The sequence below is a fragment of the Xyrauchen texanus genome, chromosome 18 (assembly GCF_025860055.1).
Source record: "Xyrauchen texanus isolate HMW12.3.18 chromosome 18, RBS_HiC_50CHRs, whole genome shotgun sequence".
Lineage (NCBI taxonomy): Eukaryota > Metazoa > Chordata > Actinopteri > Cypriniformes > Catostomidae > Xyrauchen > Xyrauchen texanus.
In genome coordinates, this window is record NC_068293.1 from 31,931,645 (window position 1) to 31,949,699 (window position 18,055).

General features: G+C 36.6%; 1 protein-coding gene across 2 annotated transcripts; it reads right to left on the reverse strand.

Annotated features, from left to right (window-relative positions):
- Nucleotides 1-305: 305 nt before the first annotated feature.
- asmtl (acetylserotonin O-methyltransferase-like) lies at nucleotides 306-18,055 on the reverse strand. 2 transcript variants are annotated; one of them, XM_052148264.1, is made up of 14 exons: nucleotides 17,978-18,055; nucleotides 17,356-17,468; nucleotides 17,109-17,240; nucleotides 16,936-16,983; nucleotides 16,789-16,853; nucleotides 16,349-16,413; nucleotides 16,153-16,261; nucleotides 13,303-13,642; nucleotides 9,485-9,662; nucleotides 9,003-9,190; nucleotides 6,952-7,084; nucleotides 1,331-1,471; nucleotides 1,051-1,173; nucleotides 306-670 (listed from the first exon to the last, which is right to left on the reverse strand). In XM_052148264.1, the coding sequence occupies exons 2-14, from the start codon at nucleotides 17,446-17,448 to the stop codon at nucleotides 399-401; spliced, it is 1,887 nt and encodes a 628-aa protein (XP_052004224.1). In that variant the 5' UTR covers nucleotides 17,449-17,468; nucleotides 17,978-18,055; the 3' UTR covers nucleotides 306-398. The 2 variants fall into 2 exon arrangements, with proteins under 2 accessions (XP_052004224.1, XP_052004225.1); XM_052148265.1 differs by lacking the exons at nucleotides 17,356-17,468; nucleotides 17,978-18,055 and having other exon boundaries at nucleotides 16,349-16,423; nucleotides 17,109-17,206.

An 18,055-nucleotide genomic window follows, 5' to 3' on the forward strand; every position in this document is an offset into this window, starting at 1 on the left:
TAGTGTTTACAGGTCGAGCAGAGCGTCTCAAAAGGTTACTCCAATTGGCCGAGAGCGCTGTCGGTTTCAGGTAGAGAATTGCAGTGTCATGCAAGCCTCACCAGCCTCAGAAAACTTTAGATGCGCCCTTTCCACCTGTCGACCTGTAGATGATTTTTCGATATTGTCACAGCTTGCAGCGTGATGTTCAAGAGATATCCATGTTGATTTTCAAAGAAATATAGAAATCAACTTTTCAGATTGTGTAAAGCTAAAGGTGTATAAGAGAAACAATAGACCGCTTTCTTTTCATTCAAAAGCATATTTATTTCAGTGTGTGAGGACAATAAAATCAAAAACAAATTTTAAACAGTTAATGAACTAGAATAATCTGTAGTTTCAAATGCACAACATTCACATCACTCAAGTTTTGCTGTCTCAATGGATGCCGAAGAACAGGCAAGTAACGTTCTTCTGTCATTTGGGTCTTCTTTCACAAAGAGCATGGCATCCAGCAGGTTGTCTGTGTGTTTTATGTGTTTGGGGGTGAAGCCATGCTTCTCCAGTAAGTCACAGTATTCTGTGGAGCTCCGTTGCTTTCCTTCAGTCATACTGAGGGCCTGAAGCAGGGCCCGGCTCGGTCTTTTCCTCTCCTCATCCAGAAGAATCTCAGACACCAGAAGCCCACAGCCTGTGTGTTAGTTACACATTCATAAAGCAGATATGTAATGTAGGCTACAGTATAGAGTAGCTGCTGTGACCGACATTAAAGTCATAAATTAAGTTTGACACACATAGGTCTAATGCTAACAAACAGCCAAGAAAACTGAAATCCCTGACTTTGAGGTTTAAACTACAGTCAGGGGTTAGTATTATGATCCTGTGATATTCACAAATCAAAAAGTCATACAATGAAAGTAAACAATGACATTCTGCCAAAAATCTTTGTTTGTGTTTCACAGAAAACAGTAAGACATACAGATTTGGAGCAACATAAATGATGACATAATTTTCATTTGTGAGTTAACCATCCCTTTAAGAGTTTGTAAATTCATATTTTAAGGCACTTACCTGGCATGCATATTTTGGACAGTTTACTCAGCAGTATATCAAGTTTCTCGTCAGACCAGTCATGGAGAATCCGTGCAAGGATATACAGGTCTGCTTTAGGTAGGTCACCTTTAAAGAAATCTCCTTTTTACAAGTAAAAAGACAGATATTAGGTGAGAAGAAAATACATTCAAATGGTGCATACTATGAATTTTAACAGGACTTTTGCAGATGCAAAATAGCCTGTGAATAAAAGAACTATCCATAAAAGCTTCATACTAAACAGAAGTACTTCACTGACCTGCTACAAATGAAACTCGGTCATTGTCTTCTTTAAGCTGAAAGTGATGTCTCATCTCAATGACTTGTGGCAAGTCAAATACAATTACTGACAGTCCGGGGTGGGCCTTTGTAAACTCATATGCCAGGGCACCTGTACAACCTGTGTGAGAACAGAATGCTCTTCTTAAAGGGCACCTATTATGTAATTTTGAAAATTACCTTTCATGTAGTGTGTAACATAGATTTAAGTGAACAAAAACATCCTGCAAAGTTTTATATATGAAAGTTCACCGTAAAAAAAGTTATTGTCTCTCAAAAGTAGGAGTTGACTCTGAGTCAATGTAATGAATCGTTTTTCCAACGAGTCATTTTCCTTTTCGTTGTGACGTCAAGACGAAAAATTATCAAATTGGCCGCGCCCACTCATTGCGCGCGCCAGACACCAGGGAAAACTTTAAAACATCATGTCGACAACAAGACGCTGTGTTCTTAAGTGCATATCAAAAGCGACCTTTTTTTTCACTGCCCAGGGACGAGCATGTGAAGAATCAGTGGCTAGAGTTTATATTTACAACTATACCACACAAGTATAGCCCGAACCTTGTGCTGTGTTCGCGTCTTTTTAATGACGATTGCTTTACGAACATGAATGCTTTCAAGTGTGCATTCGCGAGCCGGTTGATACTGAAGGAAGGTTCAGTACCAAGTTTATTTGGATCAGCTTCCTCCTCGAATCACAACCTGTAAGTATTATTAATAATTGTTGCTTTTATGTGTTTTTTAGCATGCTTAATAAGTATTTGTGTGTGTTGTGTAAATTACGCTCAGCGTAGCTTCTAGGTCTCCAATGTCAATTTTTTTGAAATATGTGAAATGTTTGTCGATGTTATTGGAGTTGTCATAAAGAATAGAGCAATAACTTGTAGTAATGCAGCGCTTTACCAATATGTTTATGCGTTGGGCTAAAGCAAACAATAACTGATTGGGTGTTTACCACCGAACTTTGGGCTATGATCGCTAACATAAATCAACTCAAATTCCTTCTCTGATTTTGATTTTTTTACTACAAAGCGGTGATGGGCGTTCCGTTTCCGACAATCTCTGCACAGAGTATACCAATCACAACTGACTGGGTCATCTGACCAATCACCGCGAGATTAGCGTCACGCCAAAGGAGGGATTTGGAAAAATGAGTCGTTGAGCGAATCATTTGGGAGTCGATGAGCAAATCAGGTAAACATAAATGCATATTATAAGACAACAAAAGTGTTTTTTGTCATTGCATGCATGTAAAACTGTTGTTGGGGACTCCCAAAACAATATTAGGAACATTTTAAATGCCATAATAGGTGCCCTTTAACATGCATCATGCCATATAAAATGTTAATAAATACAGCTAACAACAAATAAAGGTGTTCTTGGCATAAAAAGGTATTAATTATTGAGAACATGCATTTAGAAGCACATACTAGATAATAAGTATGTAAGATAATAAGCTAATTCATCCCCTAAATTTGATAACAATCTCAAAACTCTTTTTCAGATAAGCAACTTTTGAAAGCAACCTCTTTCAAAATAAAATATGTGTGCACTGTGTTCTAGTGAAAGTTTTCACTAAAATTATGCAAGACTGGAGCGGGAAGGTGGTTTCCGCACATCTTATCTTGTGCTCTCACGGTCACTCACTCACATCTCAGTGGAAAGCCTGCAGCACCATGATTTTGATCGGTTTATGTAACAATCACCCAGTTTATTCAAGAGTGGGAAGAGAAAAAAATAATAATAATGTTGAATAATGCTGATTGATAGAAAAAAATATCCATTATGATTATTTGCTGTTACTAACAATAAATGAGAAAACACACATTGTTCAGAGTGAGTTAGGATTTAAAAAGAGATGCTCTACACTTAAAGGGATATTTCACACAAAAATGAAACTTCTTTTGATGAAAATAAAAATAGTTTATACACCATTGTGTTGTTCTAAACCCATGTGACATTGTCATCGGAAGACAATGAAAGCACATGGTGACTGAAGCTTTTATTCTGCTTAACATCTTTTGTGTCATGCAGGTTTGGAACAACATGAGGCTGAGAGAATAATGCAATTTTCAGGTGAACTATCCCTTTAACCCTTGATTGGCAATGTTCCAGCATCACAAATGAATTTACTAGGAGATAAACATATCAGGGTTCCTGCAGGTTTTACGAAGCTAAATTTAAGACCAACTAAGGAAAATGTAAGGTGTCAAATGTAATTGTGTGTGTGTGTGTGTGTGTGTGTGTGTGTTTTAAATGAGGGATCATACAAATTGCATTTAGTTTTTATTTAGTACTGCCCCAAAGAAGCTATTTGACATAACACATCCTCACATATCTTCCACATGACAAAATAGTAACTGAATTTACACACTGATCTTGTTAAGAAGTTTACATTCCCTTGGTTTCTAATACGGTGTGTTGTTTTATCAATGATTGATGACTGTTTGTGTAATAATAGTTCATGAATCCCTGCTTTGTCCTGAGCAGTGAAGTTGTCCATTTTTCTTAAGAAAAAAAAAACAACTACTGTAAAATTATTTGGTTTCTCTGCATCTTCTGCACATTTGAGTTCTACACCACAGTGGCTACATATGAGGTCCAGATTTTGACAATCGAGGGACTAATACCCAAAAATGACAAAAGGTGCAAACAATTATTGATGCTCAAGAAGGCAACATAAGAAGAACCAAGGGGTGCAAACTTTTGAACAGTATGATTTGATGAATAGGTGTACTACATGTGTTATGTAGCATTTGAAGGGCAATTCTACATAAAAAAAATATAATCTCTTATAGGTTATTTTATACATTCTGAAAGGGGTGTGGAAACTTATAAAAACAAAAGGGTTATGCAAACTTCTGCACCTAATCGTATAGGTTATATAGTCTGTGAAAATTTTGAAAATTAATATTTTAGATTAGATTTATTTTCTTCACGATTTAACCACATTTACCTTTTTTTAATGCACAAATTCCATGTATCCTATCCATATGATATTGCATATGTAATTATGAAATGACTTCACAAAAATTCACATTATAACCAAACATTCAAAATACAACCCCCACATCTGAATATATAAGTGTTTGTACGACGTAAAAAGTGCAGTGTAGCTGTCAAGATGTGACATTGTCTGATTCACCTCCATGCTCATGGGGAAATGAACATACAGAAACATACTTGCTTACATATTCACGAGCTGCACGAAGAAACAGATCGGCTTTTTTCAGCTCTTTGAAAAAAAAATTATTGGTGCATTTCTACTTGTGCTGAATGACAGGATGACAAAGAGTGCACGCCAAGCGTATGATATCCAGATATGATTCTCGATGCATCTTGTCCTTCATAATATCTTTCTTTTATGAGTGGTTTATGAGTGGTTTATGAGTGGTTCTCTCAAAATTTCTTATTTCTGAATGAATCCAAAACCGATGTTATAGTCTTTGGCCCCCATGACAACTTAAATAGCAGTAACATTGATCTGGATTATCTTCATCCAACTTCATCTTGCATTAAGAACTTAGGTGTTCTCTGGGATCAGAACCTCAAATTTGATAAACAAATAAATGCGGTGATCAGTTCTTGTTTTTTCCAGCTACGTCTTCTCTCTAAGATTAAATCCTCTCTTTCTGATAAAACCGTAGAGATTGCTATCCATGCGCTCATTACATCGCGGTTGGATTATTGCAACTCTCTTTACTATGGCATACCCAAAAACTCTATTGCTCGTCTCCAATTAGTACAGAATGCTGCTGCAAAGTTCCTCAAAAGAAAACGTAAATTCGATCATGTTTCACCTATTTTAAAATCACTGCATTGGCTACCTGTGAATCTTAGAATTGAGTTTAAAATTCTTCTCTTTGTTTTTAAATCCGTAAATAATCTGGCACCGAGTTATTTGTCTGAGCTACTCTGTACACACAATCCCACACGAAACATGAGGTCTGGTGATCAGAGACTTTTGTTTGTCCCCAGATCACGGTTAAAGAATAGAGGGGACAGAGCCTTTCGGGTCGCTGGCCCTAGGCTGTGGAACAGCCTTCCGATTTACATCAGAGCGACTCAATCGCTAACTGTTTTTAAATCCTCTGTTAAAACATATTTTTTTTCTCTAGCATTTAAAACACTGAGTTTTTTTTTTTTTTTTTTTTTTTGTCATGAATGTGTGGTTTGTCCTTGTTCCTTACTTTGTGTACTGTTCAGCACTTTGGTCAGCCTTGTTTGCTGTTTTTAAATGTGCTATATAAATAAAAACAAACTTGAAACTTGAAACTTTTTTCGGTTTCTTCAAAAAAAATTATTATACTCTTTATTTTTTCCCTTTCAGCTTTTTATTTAACAGCGGTTTTAAAAATCAGAATGAGTCACATTACATAAACTGGTCTTTTACATTCAGTATGAGCTGTGAACAAAACATGGAACATCCACAAGATTAAATAAATGGAGCTATAATTTAAAGGAGTATCTCAGTTTTTCAGTTTCTTTCTTATAAAAAATATTTTTACAAGCACAAAAAAAAAATATTGGTTCTCCATCAAAACACACTGAATACTATTACATCAACTGATTATTTTTATTTTTGTTTAAGCATTGTAAATCATTTAACAGTATTTAATTATTATTTAAAATTAATCTATGCCATGCTATTAATTTTTAAGCACAAATGGAAGTTGCTGGTCCAGGATGAGAGATATATCTGCTTCTATGAGAGTGCAGCTGTCAGCTTCTCTTCTCACCTGCAAAGGTTGTTGCTTCAGAAATTTATCAAACGTCCCGTATGCACTGTTTTATCTGTTTGCTCTGTGAGTAGAAGATAAAAACCTTATCATCAGGTGTGCGCTCTGTCCTGACAAACGAATGACCGGCAATGACAAAAAAATGGAGAGAGCGCAATAGTAGAGAAAGGCATCGGGGGGAGGAACAAAAAAAAGAATTAAAAGAAAACATCACCAACATCTCCCGAACCGCTGCCTCGTCATTATTTTCTTCTGTGTTTTCCCCCGTTGTGTGCAAATCAGTGCAATTATTGGTGCAAGCTCATCTTGTGAAAGAGTTTCGGGATTATTAGCATAGTTTCATTCGGGAAAAAACGGTCTTGTTTTTGATAAAGCTGGTCTGCAAACAGTCGTGTTTGTGCACTTGACTTTAGTCTTTAGTGACACTTAACTCGCCTCTTTGTTTCCACATCTGTCTTTGGCGTGCACCACTGCTCTGCCGTGATTTAAACTGAACTCAGAATCGATTTGGATTCCTTTGAGAATCCATTCAGAATAATTTGAGTATGAATCGCGATGCATCGCTGAAACGATTTTTTCTAACAGCTCTATATAATATACAATGTTTAGAGAATTGTCGGGACACACCTCTTCAAAATGGAAAGTCTGGTCACCTTACTTAAACACAACAAGAAAACAATCCCTCATACAAAATTTTATGCCATGACCTTATTAATTAAAGACTTGTTGCTCTGATTTAAGACCTTTTTAAGGCCTTATTTTGCAGAAGGGCGAATTAAAACTTTTTAAGACCCGTAGTAACCCTGCATATACAAATTATACAAGTAAAACAGGACATTTTTAAAATGAGGGGATCCCATACCTCCAATATCACAGGCTGTTTTATATGGAGAAAGATCAAATGCTGTTGCCACGTCTTTCCCAGTCACCCTTGCGATGCTGTGCATTGCATTCATGAATCGCATCTTAACTTCATCTTTACTGTAGTAGGCATCCTAGCAAAGAAAGACAAAAAAAAGATTTTTTAGATTTGCTTCTATTGTGATGTCAATAGAATGTCAAGAAGAGTCTTACTGCTGATGAATCCAAGTATAACAAATATGTGGGGAGGAAAATAGTAGAATTTAACGATTCTAGTTCTGATTCGATTCCTTAATGATTCCATTAACGGTTCTTTTAGTACTTTTCTTAGAACAAAAAAATCCTTATTAGCTGATGAATTATACTGTACGTTAGGTTAGTAGAATATAAATGTCATGATGTTTGTTAATCAAAAAGTACTTCAAAATTCAAATACCATTTATTACAACATCACCTTGTTCTGAATGTGTATCTTCAACTACACGTGGTCACATGCACAACCAGTCAGTACTTACACCGATTTAAATGTCAAGAAGAGTCTTATTAACGCAGTAACATTTCTCAGTTCATTTCAATCTAACATGACAAAGCTTTTGTGTTTGAGACTAATTTGCGAATCTTTTTGACTGATTCCTTAAAGGGGTCATGACATGAGAAACCAAATTTGCCTTGATCTTTTGGTATATAAGAGGTCTTTGTATCATTAAAACGTCCTGCAAGTTTAATATTTTAAGACGTCCTCCCCATTCTAAACGAATCATTTATTTAATCAAACTCAAAATACAGCTCGTTCTGGATTCATGGTTAGAAGTGACGTAACAGCGTTTGCATATGACCGCCTCCAGCACAAGATAACTACGCTATAAGCGCAAGACAACTACGCTCATTTCAGTATCGCCGTCGCCTCACAAGTGTTCAGTCGATGGACAGCGAGCTCTGACAGAGACTACTTGTGCACAGGAAAATTACGATGCCACACAGATGTGCTGTTCCTGGCTGTGGTCAAACAAAACCTCTGAATAAGCTGCCGAAAGATCCAGGCGTCAGGGAAAAATGGATGCAGTTTATTTTTTGCGGACGTTCCAGTCACGGCAGTGTTAACTTAAGCGTTTGTTCTGTACATTTTAAGGATGACTGTTTTGAGAACAAATCTCAATATGATGCTGGCTTTGCCAGAAAACTGTTGCTCAAAGATAAGTCCGTGCCGACTATTCTGGGAACAACGACGACGTAAACTGTAAGTAATCTATTTTAAACTTTAAACTACTTTTTAAAGCGCAATTTCATTCATTATGAATAATCACAGTGTTTTTACTTAGTTTACTTGCATATTGTTCTGGCTGGAGCGTCAATAATTGATACATAGGCACTGACGTTAGCCAATCATAACAGTGGGCGTTAACACTGAAGTCTTAAATGGAAAACGCCCCCAAAACAGACTGTTTGAATCAGAGGATGAGAAACAGGGTGGGAAAAGGTCATAAATCACTAGATTTTAAAAGTTTTTCTTAAAAAAAAAAATATTAATACTATAATTGCACCTAAGGGAACATAATAATACAATAAAAAAAACCATGTCATGACCCCTTTAAATAGAACCGGCTCAAATGAGTCATTCATTTGCAAACTGAACAACACTGGCTGCACTGTATATTTATTGTTGCATGAGACCAGTGAGGTCAATGCAATTCAAAAATGTTGGAAGTGGGATATGCTTTCACAATGAGTGTTTTTTGGAACTAATGAAAGAGTGAGAGCAGATAGTTAGATAAACATCTAGTTTATCTAGCTGTTTTGCTGTAGATTCCGGTGCAGGAAACACTGTCCTGAGTGTTTGGTGTTCTGTCCTCATCAGTGAAACAATGTGGACGTTCAAGAACCATTAATGAAACTGAACGTCACAGACATCGTTTTGTTCCATTAATTCTTAAAAAATGGAACTGATTCGGAACAAGAACTTGATCTTCTTGATTCACAAACCTAAAAAAATATGAAAATACAGTTAAATAAATGTGTGTCCCAAGGATGTCATCATTAAAAAAAATTGTTTACCTGAAACACATCCTCATTCTTCTTCCCAAAGGCCCGCTCATGTTGGCTGGTGCCCTCCCTGACCGCACTCTCTAGATGACTGTAGAGAGGCCAGACCATTTCGTTGCAGTGGAGGATATATCCATGCAGAGACAGTGGGCTGTCTGATACCAGGAACTGACTGGCCTGTTCTGTATTCCTGTACACTGCTACAGACAACGAATAAACAATGTTACATTCACAAGCCACCTCCAGACAGCACAATGAAGAAAACATGTAACATTATAGTAGGAGGAAATGCATCGATGCATGAAAGCATCTTGCTTCAATGAACAGAGAAAGTGCTTGTGTATTATAAATGAACAATGTATTTTGAGAGCATTCAGAACTAAGGGATAGTCGAGTCATTTTAATAGAAACGAGGCTAAAGCCAAGATTTAAAAAACTTCAATACAGCAAAAAAAAAAAAAAAAAAAAAGTCAATATGTAAACTGATTTCTCACCATTTATTTTATCTTGCTGTTTGGACCTTTCAAGTAGCCCTAAGGATACAGCAGCATCCAGAAGCCTCTCAGTGCCAATAACAGAGGCGTTGATTTGGTCAGCTGCCTCTTCTAATGTCAGACCGTCAGAGATACTCAATACATCAAAGACCTTCAGTTTGGATGCAGTGAATAAAGTCTGGTAAACAAAATGTTAGAACAGTTACCAAAGCATGCCTGCGATTATGTCACATAACTGAATCTACAATGAAGTTAAAGACCCCATGAAATCAAACACGGTTTTTGTTTTTTTTAAACAATCTATATGCTAGTGTACGCATAAAAGATGACAAAATAACATTTGGCAGATACAACATATGCATTTAACATATACAGTCTTTCTTTTCCATGAAAACAGAGCAAAAATATTGATGACTTAGGGCCTATTCACACCAAGAGAAATTTTGGTGCGAATGTTCATCCTGAATGATGTCAAATTTATCAATATCGTGAATACTGCGATTATTTTTATTTGGCCATTATGTTTCAGAAAAAGTGCATAAGTAGACTAATTTCACGATCCTTTCACGATCCACAATTAATCAAAATATCAAGTTGGTCATATGTGATTATAAATCCACAAAAGGCTGTGATTTTAAGACAGATAAACATGGTCTATTTGTAATCCAGAACAAACCGGTGATGTGCTGACCTGTGTGCACACGCATGGTGGCGCTATCAGATCTGACCAGGGGCATTGTGAAATCATAATAATGCAGGTTCAAGCATTCGCGCAATTCCAAACATCAATAAACACTGCAAGTTATTACACATATTTACAAATGCAGCAAAAAATAACAATAGGACATTGTAAACTGTCAAATACACATAGCATTTTCTGTGTCGAAATTAAAGCTTGTGACGTTTAAGTAAATACAACAGCCCTTTCGGTGTCAAAAATCAAAACCCCTGGTGAAGGTGAAGTAAACAGGACAGAAATATATTATTTCTGTATAACACAAATCTAGTAAAAGAAGTGGAATGACTGCGCTCTACTAGTTCAGGGTGCGTAGATACATAAACCTTAAACAGTCGCAAAAACAAAATGATCCACACTCCTTTTTCTCAATTTCTTTACATATTATTTCATATCTCACGGAGCAGGAGAACAGACAATTCTGCCTCACAGCTCTCCACAGTGTCTGTGTCTATAACACTAATCTAATAATAATGATAATTCATCTTAATATAATATAATCAACATGACGTGCCCTACAGTTATAATTTAGTATCATGCAACTGGGTTTCGAAACTAAGTTAGTGAAGTAGCTTTGCACACCTTGTTCCTTCACAAAAATGTATTAGTGAAAACATATGAAGGTAAATGTTTTATTAAGCTATTATGAATCATTCATTGCATATGAAATAAAAAGTATTTAAAAATAAAAAATAAAAGTGTTTATCAATGAAAATGATTGAATTTCATTCTCACTTTTGTTTATTTAGTTAAAAATTGACTATTTTTTTTTAACAGATTTAATGTCTTTAAAATATTGAATCTACTTGGCTACAATGGAGTTTTGGATGAAATATTGGTTCCTCTGATTAAAACAAAAAACACTTTTTTTAGCCATTTCAGGGCAAATACATATAAAAAATGGTCAATAGGCTGAAAAATATAGAGATCCATTTTTAAGACATATCGCCCAGCCCTAGTTGTAGTTCATAAACCCTTTGTTCTACAAACATAAACTCAGTATGTTTTTGAAAGTCAATGTGCACATATAAAAGTTAATATGCACATATACTCTAAATGTGAATAAACAAACACACTAGAGTGTATTCAGAGTCTTGTTTTAGAAACTGGAAGCACATTCTTTCTTTTTTGAATATTTATGTAATATGCTGAAACCTCAAATTTTATAATATGCCTACTGTTTTGTACAATATTTAAAAGGTGCACTGTAATTCTTTTCCACATTTAAAAAGTTTTTCTTTTAAAGAAATCAATAGTAATTTTGAAACATGTGTATAAAATCATAGCCACTCATGTGAGATGAAGAGTTCAGTCATATCAGTAACCTTATAAAAAGGTATTTTATTCTACGTGTAGCAGGGGCACCTCATGGGGACAGCCATGTTAGAATCACATGACCAGCTGGATCCTACTCGCTTAATCTCTATAACCGCCCTGTTATTGGAAACTTTCATTAATGGATTAAACTGATCCTTATTTACTGTGCATGGAGAATTTCTACAATGGCACTGGTTATTTTGGAAGTGAAATACACAGGACATAAATTTATGCCAAAGCATTCTTTACTCATCTCACTTGTAGAAGAAAAAGAAAAGAAAAAAAACACAGATTCTATATACCTCAAAATATATACAAAAAAGTAGTGAACAGCACCACCTACTCTACAAGGTTGAAATTGTTTTTAATTGTATTAATTTTGGTCTCTGTGGGAATTGACCTTTCGTTGGCAGTTTATCTCACAAATGTATTATGGGTTTGGTGAGAAATGGCCTTTATACTGCACTACACAGATCTTTGTCCAATCCAACGCCCCTAAAACCAACTGCAACTGAGTAGCAATTGATGTTTCATAGCTGTTATGTAACTAAAACCTATTAGCTATTAAAGGGCACCTATTATTGAATTTTGAAAATTACCTTGCATGTAGTGTTTAACATAGATTTAAGTGAACAAAAACATCCTGCAAAGTTTTATATATGAAAGTTCACCATAAAAAAAGTTATTGTCTCTCAAAAGTAGGAGTCAACTCTGAGTCAATGTAATGAATCGTTTTTCCAATGAGTCATTTTCCTTGTCGTTGTGACGTCAAGACGAAAAATTATCAAATTGGCCGCGCCCACTCATTGTGCGCAGACACCAAGGAAAACTTGAAAACATCATGTCGACAACAAGACGCTGTGATCAGAAGTGCATATCAAAAGCGACCTTTTTTCTACTGCCCAGGGATGAGCATGTGAAGAATCAGTGGCTAGTTTATATTTACAACTATACCACACAAGTATAGCCCGAACCTTGTGCTGTGTTCGCGTCATTTTAATGACGATTGCTTTACGAACATGAATGCTTTCAAGTGTGGATTCGCGAGCCGGTTGATACTGAAGGAAGGTTCAGTACCAAGTTTATTTGGATCAGCTTCCTCCTCCGAATCACAACCTGTAAGTATTATTAATAATTGTTGATTTTATGTGTTTTTTAGCATGCTTTATAAGTATTTGTGTGTGTTGTGTAAATTACGCTCAGCGTAGCTTCTAGGTCTCCAATGTCAATTTTTTTGAAATATGTGAAATGTTTGTCGATGTTATTGGAGTTGTCATAAAGAATAGAGCAATAACTTGTAGTAATGCAGTGCTTTACCAATATGTTTATGCGTTGGGCTAACGCAAACAATAACTGATTGGGTGTTTACCACCGAACTTTGGGCTATGATCGCTAACATAAATCAACTCAAATTCCTTCATCTGACCAATCACCGCAGATTAGCGTCACGCAAAGGAGGGGTTTGGAAAAATGAGTCGTTGAACGAATCATTTGGGAGTCGGTGAGCAAATCAGGTAAACATAAATGCATATTATAAGACAACAAAAGTGTTTTTTGTCATTGCATGCATGTAAAACTGTTGTTGGGGACTCCCAAAACAATATTAGGAACATTTGAAATGCCATAATAGGTGCCCTTTAAAAAGCATTATATGCCCCAACCAAGCTTTCTGTTTTAATAGGCAATACGCCAAAATATTAGAGAAATCGTCAAAAGACAAAAGATTTCATGGGGTCATTAAAATCTTGTTGTTGTTTACTACTACCTTTGAGGCCTTGAAACCATCCAGTAAGTCCAAGATACTGTGGGGAACGTCCTGTCTGCCACACTTATCGCAATTTGGCCTCATCACATTCTGTTCTCGCACAGAAGTCCGAATGGCATCTTTACCATTACTGATTTCCTGCAGAGCAATCTTATCAGATGCTCTTGAATCTTCCCGTTTGATCTTATGGGCAAGACTCTCAGGTGGACTATTGAAAATCAATCCCAACTGCTTGCAGAAGTGGTTAAGAGGGAAGCCTACCACGTTAAGAAAATCTCCTTGCACGTACTCCACCAACATGCCACCCAAAGCCTGGATGCCATAACCACCAGCCTTGTCCCTGTCAAGCACAAGCAATCTGTCAGTGTTGTAACATTAAAGGGATAGCTCACCCCAAATGTTTAATTATCTCATTATTTACTCACCCTCATGATATCCCTTTCTTCACCCCAACACATATTTGATGAAAAAATAGGAAACTATCTCAGTAGGTCCTTAAAATGCAAGAGGATGGAGATTTATCTTTTGATGCTCCAAAAACTCACAGACAGTCAGCATAAACTTCATCCATATGACACCTGTTTTAAAGCGACATGATCACTTTTGGTGTGAAAAAGACAAATGTTGAAGTACTTTTTTTTTTAGCTCTAAATTTCACTGGCATTTCAAACGTGAGAACTGAGGCACCTGAGTCACAGCTGGAAGATCAGCTGTTTACAAGTGAGTAGGAGGAATGCTGTACAGTAGCTTGGTTGGTTTTGGTTTAGATCTGTAATCAACTGTTTCTTTACTCACAATGGTGTGTTACAGTGCTTATCCTGGATGTCTCACCTGAGAAGAGAACGCAAGATTACCTCTGTATCACGGCAATGCAAATGCGTCACACGAGAGACCGTGTGATCTCCACCCTCTCGTGAAGCTTCCGGAAGCTATGATTTAGAGTTAAAAAGTACTAAAAAGGTGATCATATCGCTTTAGAAGACGTTAATTAAACCGCTGGAGTCATATTGATGATGTCTATGCTGACTGTCTGTGATTTTTGGAGCTTCAGAAATCAGATTACTATCCACTTGCATTTTTAGCACCTACTGAGCTGAGATGTAATAATAATAAAGTTATTTTATATAGCACATTTAAAGAGGCCTCTCAAGGTGTTTTACATAGAAAGGAAAAAATTACAGAGCTTAATACAAATAGAATAAATGTGCATATCGAAACAGCTAATGATAAAACACAGCAAATAAAATAATGATAATAAATTAATTGAATATAACAGGATCGAATAAAAGCCTCCCAGAAAAATATGTTTTAAGATTTGATTAAATTCACTAAAAAGACAGAAGTTCTGAGGGTAGAATGTTACGTTGTTTCGGAGCATAAAAGTGAAGTCCCTGTCACGTATACCGTACGTTCACACCAGAGGCGGCGAGAGCGTCAAATTGACCGGAAGTCATTCATTTTCAAAGACAGCCAGCGTCTCTCGGCGGCGAGAAGCGGCGCAACGAGTCTTGAGCGGTGTGGGCGTCAGATGAAAGTTCAAGTGCAGTCAACATTATGGTAATGAGCTGTGACGCGGTTCGGCGGCAACCTATTGGAATATAGAAGTGCTCCGCTCTAGCGAAGTCTAGAGAACACAACCATGTAAACTTTGGTTCCCACCAAACATTAGTTCCGAAGATAAAATGGAGGAGAAACTAATTATTTCCATGGCGGGTTTCCCGGTAATATATGATCTGTCCCTGTTTGCTTACAGGGATATAAAACAACCAAGACCACAGTTATTATTACAAAAGTATTTTATTTTGATAACAAACAACTATAATTTTAATTTCTTATTTTCACATTTTAAAGAGTTCATGAGGATATACGCTACTTGTGATAGGTCGGCAAAAAGTAAATGGTCGACATGTCGGGATGTTTAAATTGCGGCCCGTTTAAATATAGTTCACAAAACAAAGCATTCTGAACAAACGTTGCAGCCTATTTCAACTACGTCAGAGCGTCCACGAGCGTTGAAGGCAGGGCAGCCAGAGCAAATTTTGACGCTCTCGCCGCTTCTGGTGTGAACGTACGGATAGAGTTTAAACGAGTCTGAGGAACAGTTCAAAGACCAGATTTATGGGAGCGGAGATCGCGCTTTGGGGTGTACAGGGTTAAAAGCTCAGACAAATATTGGGGAACCAAACCATGCAAAGTCTTGTAGATAAGCATTAGAATTTAACCTGACAGGGAGCCAGTGCAAGGATTCCAAGATAGGAGTGATGTGCTCACTTGCCCTGGCCCTAGTCAGGATTCTGTCAGCTGAGTTTTGCACATATTGCAATTTATTTAATGTAGATTTTGAGACCCCAGCAAGGAGAGCATTGCAATAATCAATGCGAGAAAAGACGAAAGTATTAATCAGCTTTTCAGCCACAGAGAATGATAACATAAGGTGCAGTCTTGCAATGCTTCTAAGATGACAAAAGGATGTTTTAACATTATTTTCATATTGAGATATTAGAATAATTTTCATCAAATGTGTTCTGGTGAAGAAAGAAAGTCATACACACCTATGATATCATGAGGGTGAGTAAATAATGAAATCATTTTCATTTTTGGGTAAACTATCCCTTTAGATTCTGCAGGACAGATTAAAGATCGGAGTCATGAAAGTGTAATTTTTCCACCATAAATGTTAAATAAATAATTGAATCAATATATGTCATTTTCACCACGTCAAAGCAAAAACAAATATGAACAACTTCACCAAAGTCCAAATTCCAAAGGGTCAACAAGTTCAAATTCAGTTAACCATTTAACATGGTCAGAAAATATGATTACAAGCAAGTTGGCAAAGCATAAACTCACATAGGCTCTCCACTGTTGATATATTCCCAGAGCATTTCCTCAGATAACTCTGCAAACTTAACTTTAGTCTCTTCATAAAAATCTACCACTTTGTAGTCTGTGTCTGAACCTGGAAAGAACAACAAAATAATGATTACAGTAATCAAAGTCTTTATCACAAAATTAGTAAAAACATAAATTAAATATTTAAACATACCACTCTTGTCATTGCAGAGCACAATAGCCACACCTGTGAAGACGCTATGTTCCTTACCACTCAACCTGAAACACACTGATATCAATATATTTTGGATCCTTCATCAATATAATGGATGCAATACAGTGGGGTCTAAAATCACAAGGGAAAAATGTGCAATTCTATAATATAATTGAAAGAATAGCTTGATAATTGTACTATCAGCTTGATTTTTTTCTCTCCAGATTTTCTTAGTATTTGGTGTGTGCCCCTTTCGCTTTAATGACAGCATGCACTCTAGCTGGCATTGACTCCATCATCACAATATTTTGTTCCTAAAATCCTAAAAGTTCAAGGTTCATATTTTATTTTGAATCCCAGATTGCCCATGTGGCATTTTGGATCCCACTGCATATGCACCACAAATTCTCACTCAAGATACAACAGAAATGAAAATGCACCTGGACAGCATACGGTAAGCATCTTGTTTATCCGTAGGCTTTTCCAAGATCAAACCATCAACTGTCTGAAGAAAGGAAAAGACAAATTAAGCATGGTAGACTTCAGGATGCAATGCCACATGCAAAACTTACTGAACAAGTACTTACCACAACAGTGTCCGATCCAATAACAATATCTGGAGTTTTCAGGTGTTTCTGAATGATAGAGATTAAAAGAGACATTGTACATTAACAGCTAAACATACTGACAGCACCACTGACAACTGCAACTGAAAGCCAGAAAAACACTGCCTATTCAGGCCCATAAACATGCAACTCACAAAAGGCATTCGATGAGCCACCTCCAAAGCTTTCTGTTTGGCGGTCTCCACTGCATATTCATAAGGGGTTTTAAATAAGGATTTGTCCAAGGTTTCTTTAAACCATGAGGGCACAACCTCAAATTGTAAACCCTGTCTCATCAGTGCGGGAAAAGACAAAAGCAAGCAGTGAGCATTTCAATCACAAGTTCATTACCTCTATAAAGACACACAAAAAAATAAAAATATGTAAAAGAGAAGAACTCACAGCATTAGTCAAAATCTCCAGGCGTCTTGGGGATGCACTTGCCAAGACAACGAGCTTACCTCTCAGTTTGGATATAACTGGATTTAACAGCATGTCCCTTTCGGATGTCTATCCTGAGAATCAAGATAACTCTGAAATTAATTTAAATATATTTGTCTTGGACCCTATAATGATGCTGTAGCCTACACAAGCATTATTACTCTTTTATAAAACACAAAATAAGAGCAGTAAATACATGAAAATGTGTAATATCATAAAGCCCCCAGCAAATATCATTCCTGGACAGGGAACAGAGTGGCATGACTATATGGCTTATTATAAGTAACAGCAAAAGCCATGATCTAATTCTAAGAGACAGCAACCTTGATAAGAGTTCGTGACCGCAGATTATCGTTGCGCTGTCGTTGTTTTCTGAAATTTCACAGAGAAAATTCTTTTTTTAAGAATAGGGTATAACAACTGTGTGGTTGCAAAGGGAACGCTTCAGTTAAACCAGCATGCATGCAGGAGCCCTGAATTTAAAAAATAGCAGTAATACAGTCAGGAGTAGCAAATTATGCCTCTCTACAACAACACTTCGCAAACAAATGTTAATTACACAGTTTTTTTTATAAACATTTACCTGGAAAGTCAGCTTGGTTGACGTCCCCGTTCACACTTCCGACATTTAGTCAGCGAACTGTGGTCCTGAAGGGGCGGG

Excerpts from the sequence above, each read along its gene's own strand:
- asmtl (XM_052148264.1), bottom strand. The coding sequence starts at position 17,448 with ATGCTGTTAAATCCAGTTATATCCAAACTGAGAGGTAAGCTCGTTGTC. Across the intron at positions 1,472-6,951 it reads AACAGCCTGTGATATTGGAG|GTTGTACAGGTGCCCTGGCA; the intron begins GTATGGGATCCC and ends GTTCTCACACAG. Across the intron at positions 671-1,050 it reads GTCCAAAATATGCATGCCAG|GCTGTGGGCTTCTGGTGTCT; the intron begins GTAAGTGCCTTA and ends ACTAACACACAG.